The sequence below is a fragment of the Heliangelus exortis genome, chromosome 21, assembly GCF_036169615.1.
Source record: "Heliangelus exortis chromosome 21, bHelExo1.hap1, whole genome shotgun sequence".
NCBI classification, from domain to species: Eukaryota; Metazoa; Chordata; class Aves; order Apodiformes; family Trochilidae; genus Heliangelus; species Heliangelus exortis.
The window spans coordinates 7,214,914-7,231,064 of NC_092442.1; the positions used below are offsets into that span (position 1 = coordinate 7,214,914).

Sequence of the window (16,151 nt, forward strand, 5' to 3'; positions counted from 1 at the left end):
CCTGTTCATTCATTTTCCCAAACCAGCCTGAGTGACTCTCCTGTCATTTCCCCGTCCTGCTGAGCGAGTGGCACTGCCCACAGACGTGAGCACCAACCCTTGAGTGGTGTAAAGCAGGTGGGGTGCAGATAATTGGTATCTCCAGTCCCCCAGCAGAGATTTTGCTGTGTAACCTCATTTCTGCAGGTATGCTGATAATTTTATTTAATAATGTAATGCTAGGTTACTTGACTGTGAAGCAGTGGTTTGTCATCCCTCAAATCCCTCCTATCTATTCTTTTTAATTATTCAGAATTAAACACCTTTAATAGTCAACAGAATATGTTTCCTAAAGTTTGTTCTACAGGACTGGTGAATTCCTCCTTTGATGGAGAGCCAAGCCTTAAGATCCAAGAGACACAGTGTTGTGTCTGCTAATGCTGACTCTCTGTGAGAGTTAGGATGAATCCTTAATCCAGTTTTTCTAGCCATAAAATGGGAATAATTCTGGGCTAGATCTAAAGACCTTTATTAATAATTGTGTGTGGACTGACTAATAAAGCAATGTCTAGCTTCTTGTCTTTAATAAACCAGTAAACTTTCAAATAAAACGGACTACATTTCCACTGTAAACCTGGCAACTGCCAAAACAGTCCACATCAAAATTTTCCAAATACCCTTTAAAAACACTGGTAAGAAAGGATGAACTCTATTGCATGGCCTGAATTTTTAAAGACTGACTAATGCCTGCAGGGACTTCTGAGGATTACTGAGAGAAAAAGCTCTGTCAGGACCAGCTTCACATTTTTGGAAACCCTCCAATTATCTCCTTTGCAGCACCTGTTTCAGAGGAGAAGGGGCATACAGACATCAGCATTTTTTTGAGTGCAGAAGATTTTGAAAACTAGACAGAACCCCCAAAAAACCTGTGCAGTTTGGTAGCAACTGGGAACAGAACTGATTTTGCTTCTCTGAAGCAATATATTGTTGGCAACAACCCCCATTTATTTCAACACAGAGCTGCTGCTTCAGCTTTTGTGTGTTCACAGTACAGCTTGAAGCAGAGCATGCTGCAGGGACTTAATTGTGACCTTGCTCTGGTTGCCACAGGCAGACTGACTTTGAATCTTGGGGTGGTGGCATTCTGTTTCCTTCCTAAGGGAAGTTCCTTGTGAAATGTGTGGGGGGGAAAAAAAAAAAATCACAGAGCCCCAGGCATAGCTTCCAGGAGAGTGAGCTTGTCTTGTCGAAGTGTATTGAGATGTAATAGGCCTAAAACTAGTGATTTTTTTGTTTGTTTGTTTTTTGTTTTGTCACTGTTTCCCATTGTCCCAACTCATCTTCCTTGAGGCTCTTTTTTATTTTTCAGTAAGGTAATAAATTGAATTTTGAGGAGGGGAAAAGCTGGTATTGATTCTGAGAATGAATTTCCTGCTCACATCAAAGAACAGCAGGACTTTTTTTTTAAAGTAGCACTTTTTTTTTTTTTTTTTTTTTTTTGTGTAGCACTTCTCCTGAAGCAGTACTGCTAATAACTCAAATGTGTGTCACCTACCTAGGAATGAAAGCAGCTTAAGATGTGTGCAACTTGACTGTAGTCTTTGAAATACATTTAAGGCTTGTGGAAAGTGTTGGGATTCCACTTCAGAGAGTGAAATCTTTATCTACAGCATAGATTCAGGTTGGCCAGGTACCTGAGAAGCCTTACCTCTGTCTTTTCTAAATGCTGATTCCCAAAAGAATACATGCAAAACTAAAAAACATCATTAAATCCAAGTATTCTCAATTTTATTCTGTCTGCTTGGCACAGGAGAATATTATTAAACCCACATGGCACGTAATTCATTACATGAAAAAGCCACTTTACCTCAGGCAACTGGCTTGATCTCTTGAGTTGTGGTTTTCTGGCTTTTTAAGTACCCCTTTTAACATCACAGTCTAATAAGTGTATCACTCCACTGTAACTTTAAAATGCTGCACATGACTCGAAATTAAATTCTTTAGGATATCAAGAAAGCATCTGTGCAGCTTAAGGCAGGAAAGTATGGGAGGTAGTTATGAAGAATTCCAAAGGGTATAAAAAAGCAAAATGCATGTGCAAGCACTAGAGCTACAAAACCCAAAATCTGCATAATTTGGAGATCTAATCAGGAAAATAGCTCGCCCATAACAATCACGTGAAGGGTATGCCCATTGAAAAATAGATTATTAAATAATGTGAAGTGCCAGAACTTGGTGGGTTGTGAACTTGTGGGAATGTTAAACATCATAGTCTATTCTAATACAGTTAAGATTTCTGTTGAGGCTTCAAAAAAGGAGCCAAGTAATCAGCATAATCATCAACAAAAACTACTTTCTCCACTAATGAGATCTGTTGATGGCTCCACACTGTATGTGTTAAGAATTTTAATGGAGTAATGACTATATTTAGTAATGATAACTGCTGAATGTTGGGGTTTTTTTGGTTTGTTTTTTTTTAGGAGCTGATAAGGTAGGGCTGTGGAGAAAGCACACAGCCCTCCCTGCAAGAGGCATCAAGGATAAATAGAGGGAATGTCACTTGCTGGCTTTGTTCTCCAGGAGACAGCAGCAGAGCACTTGACATTCCCTTCTGCCTCTGTGCAGCAAAACACTCCTGAAACAGCCCATCGGGGTGCCTGGGAGGTGCCATCAGTGTCAAACACAACCTGGCCCCAAACAGATTGGTTTCCCGTGAGTTCAGTGAGTGATCTTATCTGTGAATGTGAGATGAAGTACAAAGCAAATTAGGAGATATCAAATGTGACCTAAGCCCTTCTACTGACTCACTCAGGAATAAATTGTCTCAGCATCCCTGTCAAAGGTTTGCTGTCCAAGTTCACACTGTCCCAGCTGGGCTCCATGTGATTAACAGGGTGTGCTCTCTGCCAGCACCTTCCTCAGCTGAGGCACTGGGCTGAGCTCTCTGTACATCTTTTAGTTACCTGTTTCACAGAGAAGAGGCAAGTTAGCCTCTTCCTACACCAGACTGGTTAGGCAGCTACATCCTGTGTCTATTTTAGAAAATGAAGCTGCAGAAGGAAAATGTTGCTCATATTGAAGTGGGGGAACGAGGAGATATCAGGCAATATCCCCTGCTTCCCACTCCCACCTTGGACTGGTGTGACTTTTTTTTAAATCCAACTAATTATGATATTCTGCTCCTGGTTTGGATTGGGTAATGGCTGCTGAAAAATCATGGCTTTAGATCTACAAAAGAAGAGCTAGCTGTTCAGTTGGCAACAGTCTGCTTACTGAAACAGACTAGTTGTTATTGCTGGGAGATGAAATTTATTCATATATATATATATACACACATATATATATATATATATATAGGAATTCATGTCTATTTGCTGGTTTCTGGCAGGATTTCTGTCTTGCATAATCTTATCTCTGAGGAATAAGGGATCTGGATTTTGTCTGCAAGGAAATTGATAGTTTTTACCATGTTTTGTAACTCTTGGTGTTGTGAAATATCTTTTTATCACTGTGGAAACATCAACGGCTGCTTCTCTAGAAGACTGATAAGTTAAAGATATCTTATTTTCTATACAACTGAGGAAACTTGCCTCTCTTGTGACTTTTAAAAAGTGAGTATTATTTCACTTGAAGATGCTGGATCTGACAGTAAGAGAGATTATTTCATTTTTATCCCAAGATTGTCTTCAATTGCTGTGGACTCTGTGTTCTCAGTTACACTTTTGTTGTGCTTCAGCATCTGCAGGTGTTCTGCTCTGGCTGATAAAGCTCTCTGACTTAGACAGTCCCAACAAGTCAGGGTTCCTTCTGTGGTATTTCCTGTTACCAGACAGCATGAAAAATATAAGTGGCTGTAACCTACTGTGAGTGATTCTCTGGGCTGAATTTTGATGTGGATAAGAGGGAATAAAGTTTACTATGGTCCTTTGAGCCCTTTAAACTGATGCCAGATATCTGTTGTTCCCTTTCAGATGATATAAAGTTTATATTTGCTTGTGTTTGTGTGAATACAATTTTTTTTTTTTTTTTTTGTAGAGTTATTTGGGAAGAAAATGAAGAGCACTGCCAGGCCTTGGAGTGCAATGGCAAAGCAAGGGAGCCATGGTGTTGACAGAGGAAAACCACTTTCCACCACCTCAACAGGAATGAAAACATCCAAATCCTCAACCTCACTTGCCTTTGAATCTCGGCTCAGCAAGGTACTGACCAGCAGGGGCTGTGAGAGCATTATAGCCTTGTTCTAGGTTAAATCTTTTGTTTGGTGCTGGAGCATTGCTGCAGCCTGAGACTTGGACCACTCTGTTAAGCACAGGGAGATTGTAATTGTGTTGTATATTAGACTAATGCACGTTTCTGAAAATACTTGGCATGGGATGGGGGGGGGAGATTGTGTGGGTTGAGCCCCATATTAATGGGCTCTCCTAAATGCTGAGAGTTTTCTTCCTCATTACAGCTAATGCTGTCCAATTGTTGATCTGCAAATGCAGGATCAAAGTGTTTTCCTTGAAGAAGCAGGGTAGAAAAAGGCACCATGTTTGTAGCTATAGAAGACACATTGAAGAAATTACTTGAGAGACTGCAGAAGGCTCGAAAGGTCAGAAAGTCACATCATTCCATTCTGCTTCTAAGAGTCAGCTGACAAAAACTCTGCCAGAAGGCCAAAAGTGAGCTGTTTGGTATCCTGGAGCAGATCAACACTTCAGCTATTGGAACTTACGTGCTCACAGGGTCCAGGAAACCACAACCTCTGAGTCAGAGGAGGAGATGAAAGAGAAAGAATTGAAGCTGAGAGACTTCATTTTGCTTAAAGATTTTGCATTCAAGAACTGTTAACTAGGGACAGGAATAGTTCTCATTCTGTGGTTCATGGACTCCTTGGACAACGTAGAAGGAAGTGGCTTTTTATTTGTGACAACAGTTTAGGGGTCCACACACTGAAAAGGGAAAGAAAAAAGTACTGCTCTAAGGAGGCTTGCTGGAGCTTCAGTCTTTAAAATGCTCAAAGTATTTTTTTCTGAAATTAGAGGTACAAAGGCTGTTGTGAAGGCACATAAGTGGAAAAGCAGCTGACAAAAGTTCTGAGATAAATTGCTACTTCTGCTTGCTGAAGCAAAATAATTTCAGTGTTTCTCTTTGCATATTAAGTTCATTGTGCCTGTATTTTTGACTATTGTGCCTGTTTTCTTGACTATACATTTAGACTAGACTTGCTTAACCAGAAATTCCCCTCCCCCCAAAAAAACCCACACAGCAATGATGATCCCTTCATTGTTGAAACAGTAGTGAGGTTTAAACCCAGTTCATGAAAATCTAGAATGCAAACCAAATAATAAATTAATAGTATTATTACCAAAGCAATGTTACTTCATGGCAATGTCCCTCTTCCTCTCAGGAGCCTTGCCACTGTGACCATTTGGTGGAATATTCAAGGTGTTCACAAGATCTCTGTCTTGCAGCTGAAGAGGGCCAGCAGTGATGATCTGCTGACCAAACCCGGGGTGGTGGCAGCAGCAGCTTCGGGAGTCTCCAGGCTGAAGAAGACCATTACAACAGGAGCTATTTCTGAGCTTGCCGAGAGTCGCCTGAAGCCCAGCCCAGGTAGATACAAAGATTGGGGCTGGGGGCTTTCCAGGCTCCTTGGGAGGGTTTAATCCCTTGGTGGGGCTCCCGGCCCGGTCCCCCCGAGTGGCCACGCGGTGGCGCCGGTGGCCCACGCCTGTCCCTGTCGCCGTGGGGGCTGCACCGCTGGGCTGGCATTAGACCCTCTATCTCGCCGAGCAATAAATCATGTAAAACCTTTTTTTTTTTTTTTTTTTTTTTTTTTTTAACTACATCTCCATAGCGTTCTCCCTTCTCCCCCCCCCCCTCCTTGCTGTTCTCTTGGGGCTCAGCAGAAGGGTGAGAACAAGGAGCCAGCCCCAGCTGTGTGTGTGTTTCTTCATGAGTTGTGCTCCTGAGCTACGGCGTAGCAGGCTCTATGCCTCAGCCCCATCAGGTTGTTGGTTTCAAATCGCAGCCTGTTTCTAAAGGCAGCGACACCATCTGCATACCAAGGGCTTCTGTGGAAACGCTCTGCTCTCCCCCAGGAGCTCAGCAAACACTTGCTTTTGTCTGCTCCCTGGTGGCATTTCCAAGGGAATGTGAGATCTTATTAAATTTGACCATGACCTCCCCCTGTTTGTCACAGCCTCTGCAGGGCTGGGTAACAGAACAATGTTACTAACGAGAAAGGGATTTCTGAAAAAAAAAAAAAAAGAATTTTAATATATTTGGTTAAATATATTCTTTTCCACCCCGAAAGAAAATTACGGATCTTGTAACAGCATGAATGCTTCACAGTAACCCAAAGACAGATCATGCTCTGCAGCTAATCAGTGTGTAAATCCTCAGATTTAATAGTGATTAGTCATATCCAAAGGTATTTGAAATTCACCAGCCAATAAAGAGGCATGATGCTGGCAGAAGATGCTTCAGAGGAGTGACGCAGGGAGAAGAAAACCTGTAGAGATGATGCAGCACAAGATCCTGGGAATGCAGCCAGGGAAACAGCACTGCAAGGAGTCCAGAATGGAATATATATGTCAGATGCAAAACTACTAGCACTGGAATAGAGAGCCCCCTCCTGCATGCATGTATAATAGCTGGGATTAGAGGAAGGATAAGATTTATGGTGATGACTGCTTTAAATACAAATGGTAAAATGGTTTATGGAGCTCGAGTTACAGCTGGGTATTGTTTTGCCAATTTAAATTGCATCATGAGGTCTGCCCTCATGTATTGCTTTTCATCATCATTTGTAGCAGTATGAATGGGAATATGAGTGCTAAGCAAAAACCACTCTGTGTTTGTTGTGTGGAATTATGTATATTGTGTAGAGAAATGCTAGGAGTATGTGTGATGCTTCCCTAAGATTCCTTTTAGCCTAGAGAGAACTGTTCTTGCTCTTTTGGGGGGCTATTATAGGTATTTATAAAAATACTTGTATCTTGCATATCTTGGTTTTCACAGTGGTTTCACAGTCCAAAAGGGTGTTTGCACATCTAGCAATTTCCTGAGAATATATGTTGCTGTCATGGTCACTGGAAGGTGCTAGAAATTAGTGAGCAAGATTACAAAGCTGAATCCTACTTTTAGATTGTCACACCATGAAAAAATACCAATAGGCATATTGCAACACAGTATATTGTTGCTAAAAGGAACTAAAAATCAGATACAACAGAGAGCACAACATGTTCCTGGGAACATGATAGATGGAAGGAGAGAATATTGCTTCAGCTGCTTGATTTTATTGAAATAGCATTCCAAATAGACACTGATTGTGATCAAGACTATACTGCAGTGCTCACTGGCTGGGGAGCTAAGCCAAGTAAGAATGTTCCTGTAGCTGGGAAATCCAGATGTTTGTCTACATAGCCAAGTGTGTAAGTCTTGAAATTTTGCTCAGAAACCACTTTCTTTGGTTTTGTTTACCTCCATCAGTTCTTCAGTTCTCCATTTTCCTTTCATGTCTTAACTGCAGACATCATGTCTTTGGCCTACTCCCCCTTGTTTGTACTTTTAAAACTGAGCTTTATTTATCTGTTATTCAAGTGAGAGATTTGATTATTTTACTGAAATTATATTGGTTACAGCTACAGTCTGATGGTTCTTGGCTGGTATTATGATAATGTGTAAGAGAAATTAAAAGAAACAATATTATGGAGATTATTAAAAAAAAACAACTTAGGTTTCCTTAGACTTTGGCTGTGACTGCCCAACTTTTGTGTGCTGACCTGGAGCAATAGCCTGTGCTCCAAATGCTGCAGATAATAAATAATTGACATCAAGATTTCTTGTTTAAATAGGCTTGTTTGTGTGCTGCCCTTGGTGAAGCTTAAGTTATTCATTCTAGGTTTTTGCTGACATAACAACCCCTGTTTCCCTGTCAGAAGCTCATGCAGTAAATCATAAGTGATTTAAAGAGAAATGAGGCCAATCTCATATCTCTGTTCTTGGCAAGTGGAGTTGAGCAAATAGAACTGGAGATCAATTCTGGCTGGAAGTTCTGTGTGGTGATGTTTGGGTTTGAAATCCCAAGTAATGGGAAATGACACGCAGGGAGAAAAAAGTGTCTTGGATTCAGCTTCCTTATCCACAGTGTTATGTCTTCCCATGTACTGTCCTGAAGTAGCAATTTGGTTTTCTGCTAAAAACAAACTTACAGAGCTCTTGCATTCCTTTTAATGTTTCAGTAGATGAAAAAGAGATGGGGAAATTGTAAGGTTCAAAACTCTTGGAAATAGGTGATTTTTCTGATTCTGGTCCCTCAAGGTTTGCTAGCCAAATAACCTTAAATTCTGCTGTTCCACAGAGGATTACAAATCTTCTTCTGTGACCATGTACTTCTCAGGAAGAGCATTGCATGGTAGTACTGGTGTACAAATGGGAACTTTGGGGTTCACACAGGTGAGTTTACTTGGTCCATGGGTCCTAGAAGTCAATCCAGGTACTTGCTCTTGGTTCTGTCACTCACTCTCTACAAACTCCCAACAAAGCACTTTCTGAAAATTTCCCTCAAAGCTGCCTAGTTCAATCATGTTTGTGTCCTTTCTTGCTGTTATTCCAGTGCCAGGAGCTATTATCTGTCAGCTCTGACATGAACAAAAGAAAAAGCCATGCTGGACATCAGAAATGAGAGACAGCCAGGATGTGTGGCTGGGCTGAGGGTTGAGCACATAATTTGAAAGCATTCAGACTACTTCAGGCATCCTTAATTCTTCCAAATATATTGATTTTTATATCAAGCTCTGCCAGCTGCAAAATGAAGTATCCCTTACCTGTAAAATGGAAGTAACAGACAGCTGCACTCGTGTTCTCAGGTTGCTTCATCAGATTATTTCTTTATTCTTAGGTAAAGTGAAGTCTAAATCTATATAGACTTACTGAATTCACCTCAGAAACAGTGAAAACTGTCAATAATGGTGTTAAAATCACCTACTTTATTTACAGAGATCCTGGGTATTTTATTGACAAGCTCAGGATCTCTGTAAAGCTTGAACCACATAAGAAGACAGGTACTATATCTCCTCACAATGCCAGTGGTTGTGTTATTTCTGTGAAGGACAGGAGATGCCAAGATGCCAGCAGAAACATGAGGGATGGGCCACTCTCTCATCCCAAGCTCCTTTGGAAGTGGACAGTTATTTTCCTGCATTTAATGAGAAACTCAGTGCCTGGCACCCATTTGCATCCAAAGCAAGGTGTGTGTGTGCCTGCTGAGCTGATCTGCATCAGTGGTTGGAACCAGGCCAGTGCAGGCAGATAGAGGAGGCAAACTCCAAGGTATTAAGAGTTTCCATTATCTCTCAGGCATTGTGACTTTGAACTCTGCAGGTTACCTGAAAAAAAAAAAGTTACTAATCCCAGAGTGGAGCACTGCCAGCATCAGAAATGAAGCTGTATAAAGCCTGCTGTTGTAATCAGCCCAGTAAATTAGTAAGAAATAGTAATACAGTAAGAAATCTGGCATAATCAATGAAGGCTGGAGAAGGAGCTGGGGATTATATTCTGTTGTGGGACAGTTTGGTTTGAACAATGTTCAGCTCCAATAAGGAGGGCCTTTGTTTTATGAGTTTTTCTGTGACTTGTCACTTCCATTCCTGCCCAGTTGTCAGAGCTAACTTCCCTGTGACTAAATATGAGACCTGGTTATCTCCAGTTCCTTCCAAGCTGTAGCAGAGCACATTCCACTAGTCCCTTTCTCCATCACTGTTTGTTTGCCCTAGTGTTTCTGTAAAAAGGAAAATCCTGATTTTCCTCTAAAACACAGCTTGTCTGTGTTAGTAGTGATGAGATTCAGAAAAGAGAGAATTTACCTAAATGAGGCCACCTGGCCACTACTGGTGTTGATGTCAGTGCTGGGAAAGGATGAGTGTCACTTGTGAAACTTGAACAAGTTCAGCTGTGGATGATTTTAGGGGGGGACTGGAGCATGGTTTTATTGCAGGTATCATTGTATCAGTCATTAGATATGCTTCTTTCCCACCAAATCAAAACTCTGAAATCTGCAGATTTCAGAGCTTCCTGCACATTTATAGAATTGTCACATCAAGATTCTTATTTGAGAGTAATATGTAGAATCTATCAAATTTACTGGTTTGCTTCCTATTAACTTTTCTCTGCTTGGGAAGTGTTTGTCACTTTCTCATGTGAGGCAACCATCTGAAGCTAATCCAGACCAGAAGCCTTCTCTACACAGTCAGAAAATTCCAGAAAAATATTTTTCATAATAAAAGCTTTCTTCCCTTTTTTAAAAATCTTTTTAAAAAATCTTATTGGTGGTTTAATTCTTCGTAAGATGTTAATGTATCCCAATTAGAATGGGGAAAAGGAAAGTGATTTCCTTTGAAGGACAGCTCTCTGACCTTGGGGCCCTTTTACTCTCCCATACATCAGTTTTTGACAGGCCCTGCTTTTTGTGATCTGTCACATCAAAGGGCTGCTAGAGGTCTGCAGAAAGGTTGCTGCACTTTGCATTCAGTCTCGTTACTGTCTCACTTTCCTTGTGAAAGATAGAGACAAATGTGAGAGCCACTAATGAGGTCGGTATGTTCTGTTCCATGAGGCTTCACTGGAAACCCAAATGACTGATCTCATCTGGGGTTTCCCAGGAACAAGAAATATATGCTTTAAAACTTCCTCTGCAAAGCTAAGAAAGAAAGATTCCAGCTTTCTAGAATCTAGCTAGAAAGATAAAAAAAGGAAAGGATAAATATGTCAGTCTCACAGGATATTTTAATCAGAAAAGGCACTTATTCCAGTGGGGCAGAAGGAGCTCAGTAGCTCTTTATTAAAAAAAATAGCAGTGATCTTATAATGAAACTCTGATATCTGTTGGCTCAAGATCTTGGTGAACTCGAGATGTATTGATGGATGCTTCCTTCTTGTTCTGTTGGTGGGATATGAAGGTTAAGTGACATTAATTATATTTTTATTCTTTTGTTGCCTGTATTGTATGAACCCTCTTCCATAACTGGGAATGGAGTGAGAGCAATGCATTTTAAGGACTGCTGGGATTTCCAATATCTGATCCTGTTCAGGATAACATTTTCCCTGGGAGGCATTCACAGGCTGTCTGCAGTCATCTTGCATTATTAAACAAGTAAGAATTAACTTCTGCTGACAGCACTGTCTGCAGTATGTACTTTTTTCAATTTTGTTGCTGTCCACATCTACTGCACAGTTCACCTTTACTGCTTTGCATCTGTATTAATACACTCTAAGATTTTTTTCATGCAACTTCTTGTTTAAACAATCTGTGAAATGGAGACCCTTTTCTCTGTTGTATATTCCCCTGAGAATGACTTTGTTGGCTCATCTTTACCACCCTGGGACCTGAGCCAGTTAAGAGAATTCAGTGTGTGGTAGGGATACTGAAATGCCAAATCTTGGAGACTATAATGACTTGACTCATTAAACTGTTGACAGTTAATTGGCTCAGGCCAACATGCATAGGGAAGATCCATTACATCTGTGAGCAAACTGGATGATCACAAAAGCCTGGCTTAGGGATCCCTAAACAGAAATGGGAACATGCTTGGATGGTCCAGGGCTGGTACAAATCTATGATTTCTCCCTTTGTTTTCATTCCTTTTCAGGCTTCTTTAGTGAAGTTGTTCAGCAAAGTCAACACAACCTTGCACTGACTACCTGCCCTAGGTTAATTATCAGCTTTCCTTCAGCTGATTTGAAGAGAAGTGATCCTTAACACAAATTCTCTAGGCCTAAATGTGTTGCAGCCAAAATACCTTGGCAGAGTGCCACTGTGTTTGCACTTAAAGAATTGGGAGGGAGCAAAAGAAAGGAATGCCAAGCTGGCCTGGTCTAACAAGTATGTGTATCAGCAGAGGGCTTGGCATTCCTTCTATAACTTCTTTTTCCACTGTTGTTTTCAGCAGCTCTTGGCTTACATTAGATGGTAACACTGTAAAGTAAGAGGGAGGGATTGACAGCTAAATCTCAGATGGGTTCCTGGAAGGCTGCAGTTCTGTGCCATGAACTAAACTATGACCTCACCAAGTGTCCTCACAACAAGATATTTGTTTGTAGCGTGGTTAAAGGCATTTGCTTTTTCTTCTGGGTTTCAATGTAGATGTTATATTCATAATCTTTTGGGGTCCTCTGCTGTGCATGGTATACACATCTCTACAGACTTCTTTTTTCTCTTATATACATAATCAGTGCTTGTAAAATCTTTAGTGTTACTGGGGTATGGTAGTGTGAACACTGGTATTGATTGTCTGTGTCCACATTAAGGGCACATTTAGTTCAGTCTTTGTCAGAAGGTCCAGCCCCTGGAAGTCTTCTGCCTGACATCATTCTTCCCATTATGGTCTTAGAATGTTCTGACTTACATTTCATGCCACTGTCAAAAATAACAGATTGGTTCTTCCAGTCATGACTCTTTAACAGTGCTCAGATTTCAGGTGGTTTTGCTCTGACTCAGTGATTATATTTTTGTAATTATTCCAGGCTTGCACCCCATACTGTTCAGAGACACTGTCCCACTATTCCCTTTTGTGTTACAGAAACAGAAAGCAGGTGTTGAAATAATAAATGCTTATTGTCAGGATTTATCAGCCCAAGAGATTATCTTGGATAATGCAGTCCCTCTGGTGAATCCTGCTGAGAAAAAGCAGAAGTCACTCTTTAGGCTATAACAGAAGAAAATCTATTTGTCTTGGAGATACCTTTCAACTGCAGTTGGATATTTGTGTCTATGCCTTTGAGAAGGGTAAGCTGCTTACCCACCCTAATAAGATACAGAACTTAAGAGACCATAGAATTACTTTTAGAAAAATAACACTATCAGTTATCCCTTTTTACAGAACTTCTATGGCTTATTCATTAAACAAAGCATCTCAGACTTGGTATGTCCTAAGAAGTAGACAGAATTTTTTTTTAATGTAATATAAATAGTGACAGCTGTACAAAAATTTCTAGCTTCACTCAAACTTTCAGAGCAAGATCAATGACAAATTTAGGGATCTAAGTCCTTAATACCTTTTTAAGTATTCAAGGTTCCAGAAGATGCTGAGCATTTCTGAAATTTGGTCCCCTAATTCTTGCAGCAGCTCAGTTCAGAGCTGTCCTTAACCAGGTATCTGCTCTCTGCTGTGCTGAGATCCATGGGCAGGGCCCATTGCTCTGTGGTGTTGGGAATTGGAGCCAAATGAATTTTGCTGGGGGTCCTTCTGCTCTTCTTCACCCTCAGCTCCATTTCAGTATTTTATTTTGAAATTTCGAGTACTAATTTGAACACTGGTGTAAAAGGAGTACAGGTGTATGGCCGAGAAGCAGCTCTCCGGCCATGGGTGCTTTGGGGCCCTGAAGCCCTGCTCCAGTTTCCCAGTTCTTGTCTCCGCTGGAGCTTTTGTTCCTGGCTCCGCAAATCCATCCTCCTCCTCCTCCTCCTCCTCCCAGCCGCCTGCAGTTCGCCTTTGCTGCCCCTGGGTGGCTTCCCCTGCCCGTGCAGTCACTCCTCCTTTCTCTGCTCGCTCTTTCTCTGCCTCTTTCTCCCCCTCCTTTTATTCCAGCACTCAGGCAGCTAATTAACTGCCCAGCCCGGCCTTCGGTGCATAATATTGTAATGAGGTAGGAGGGAGAGCCACAGCTGCTTCAGCATGAGCAGCAGGCTCTGTTCCTGCTGCCAGGAACTAGGAAGGACCTGACTTTTTTCTTTTTTTTTTTTTTTTTTTTTTTTTTTTCCTCCCCCCTTTTTAAGTTGACCGGAGCGTAGCCGTTCTAGAGGCAGGTCCGGCTCTGGCACCGAGCATGAGCGGGGCTCCGGGGTCCTAAAGGAGCTGGGGAAGAGCCGGGGGAGTGACTGAAGATGGGCAACCAGCCTGGGCGAGCCGAGGAGCCCGAGCAAGGTCTGTACGGCCCCTGCCAGACTCCGGGGCTGCTGCCCGCGGCTTTCGGGGCTGTTCCTACAGGGTTGGGGGTTTTGTTTTCTGGGCAGGGGGGTGTTTAGCCGCGGTGTCCCCCTGAGCGGAAAGGGAGGTTGTTAGAGCTAATGCCGATGGCTTGGAGCCTGGTAGAGAGATTCCTGGTGTTTACCTTGTAAATGGTGTTTGTTTCTGCTCCCTACCTGAGATCACAGCACCGTCCTTAGGGAAGCTTTTCTGAAAGAAATCCTTTGGCTGGAGCAGAATGCCTACAAGGGCGGGACCTTAATGCCTGACAGATATTTTATTTTACGCGGTGTGCATGATGCAGCTAAAAAGTTAAAACGCTTATCCTAGTGATGAACATTTGACTTGTCAGGATCTGCAGCTTGGCTGTGTTAGCTTTCACTATTGTTCGTGGCCTGAGGCCTGAAATTTTCCAGGCCTTAGAATTTAAAATGATGCCTTTGTGGAAGCTCTTCCCACCATTGTCCTTTCAGAAGTGTAGTGCTTCGCATGTTAATCGGTAGCAGATTTTATGGAAAGCCGAGAGCTAGGATCAGGTATATCTGTTTCCCCTTGTGCCAAACGTCTGAACCCTGCACTAGGAAGGCTGATAATTCGTTCCTGATGCTGAAGGATTGCTTCGGCTGCTTTTTGATTGATTTTGCCTGTTTCTCAAATGCTGAATGAGAAGGGGGGGGAAAAAAACCCAAACAACAGTTGGCCCACAGATTTCTGCTTTTTTTTTTTTCTTTCTTTCTATTGGAGTTTAGAACCTGTAATGCACAGCAAGGAGACTTGGTTGTATTTCCCGGCACTCTGTCTCTTACTGTTGCCATGGGAATTTCATTCACAAAAATTCCATTAAAGTTGGTTTTGCTTGATCAGGGTTTCTTTGTAACTTGGGCTTAGCCGCGGAGCTATTGTTTTAAAAGAAAACACCTAACATGTAGCTGATCTCTAGGATGGCGAGGAAAAGGAAGAGGCTTGCAACGCTGCATGGCTGCTCTAGAATCTCACTATAGATTTGCCAGGGAGTGCTGGAACAGCAGTTAGGTGTAGGGAGAACTCTCTAGCAGCATGTTAATCAGCAGCCTAATGAGGAACACAAAAGCTGTCAGCATCCAGTCACCAGAAGAAATGCTGCCCTAAGGGAAAGTTAAACTTTAGACTGAAAAGTGTGGCTGCCCAGCCCCTGAAATGTGTATTTCACCAGTCACTGCCAGCTATAGAAGTCTTGCTGGAACTAAACATGTTACAGTCATTTGAAGAGGGATAATATTGGTGATAAACTGAGAGAGATGGTAGAGACACGGGGAGATGGACTGATAAATTCTGATTCGAGTTTGGGAAAAGAGACTGTGATCTTGCAGGGCCAGAGGTGGTATTTGAACAGCTTATTGCCATTAACATAGATGATTAATGAGCATGCAAGACCCCTGGTGACTTTTGAAAATGTCTTTCAGCCTTTGTTTTCTCTAGTCCTGTGATTTTTTTAGAATTTTTTTTAATTGAAGGAAAGATGATTATGCTTCTGTAGCACAGAGTTTTAAAACACATTTCAGTTTTTAAGTGTAGGCTGTACCAAGACTTCTTTTAATATGCAGTTACTGTTCATAAGGTCTGAATGTGACTGAAAAACAGAGCATATTGTATTGAATTGCACACTCAAAACTGGTTTAGTCATGAAAAAAGTTTCAGGAACATCACTGCTAACAATGTATTCCTTGTGTGTAAGAGCTCTGGCTTTGGAAGTCAGGGGATAATCTAATGACATCTGAAGCAGAGTTTGTGTTGATTTTTGATAACTAGGATACAAAAACTTTTTTTCATTTTAGAACATGATACGTGGGCTTTGTTTCTTGATCTGGATACCAACATCTTTAAAAATTGAGTCCTAAAACAAAGCTGTTAACCTAGAGAAAAATACTGATTTTCATACGCTTGTGAGAATATGATGTACTTTAGCAGGTTTTCTGTTGAGTGTAAATAGGAATACCAGGCAGTGAGGATGCTTAGCTTTTGGTTAACAAGGATACAGTTCTATGACAAAGATTTATTTTCATTTCAAAACTAAAAAAAAAAAATACAGGTCCCAGAAGCAACACGTCCAGAGTGACAGAGCTCATGCCAGCAATCCTGACTCTACAGTAACAATCCTGATTTGGGATATAAAGATACAGCTGTGATAACCCCAAGTTCTGGGTGGGCTGGCCAGTGCTGTTAAGGAACAGGAAGGAAATT

At 41.5% G+C, this 16,151-nt stretch overlaps 1 protein-coding gene across 7 annotated transcripts in view; it reads left to right on the plus strand.

Moving 5' to 3' along the window:
- Window positions 1-16,151, plus strand: part of SPECC1 (sperm antigen with calponin homology and coiled-coil domains 1) — an 85,701-nt gene that overhangs the window by 15,684 nt on the left and 53,866 nt on the right. For 5 of the 7 annotated variants that reach the window (XR_011730047.1, XM_071764859.1, XM_071764863.1 and 2 more), the window contains exons 2-3: window positions 4,015-4,178; window positions 5,436-5,577. Coding sequence is in view for 6 of the 7 variants with exons in the window: in XM_071764859.1 (XP_071620960.1) it covers window positions 4,032-4,178; window positions 5,436-5,577 (289 nt within the window). In the remaining variant the exon portion in view is untranslated. Of the gene's footprint in view, window positions 1-4,014; window positions 4,179-5,435; window positions 5,578-13,469; window positions 13,612-13,741; window positions 13,890-16,151 lie in introns of those variants that run through there. The other 2 variants (XM_071764864.1, XM_071764860.1) reach the window with 2 other exon arrangements.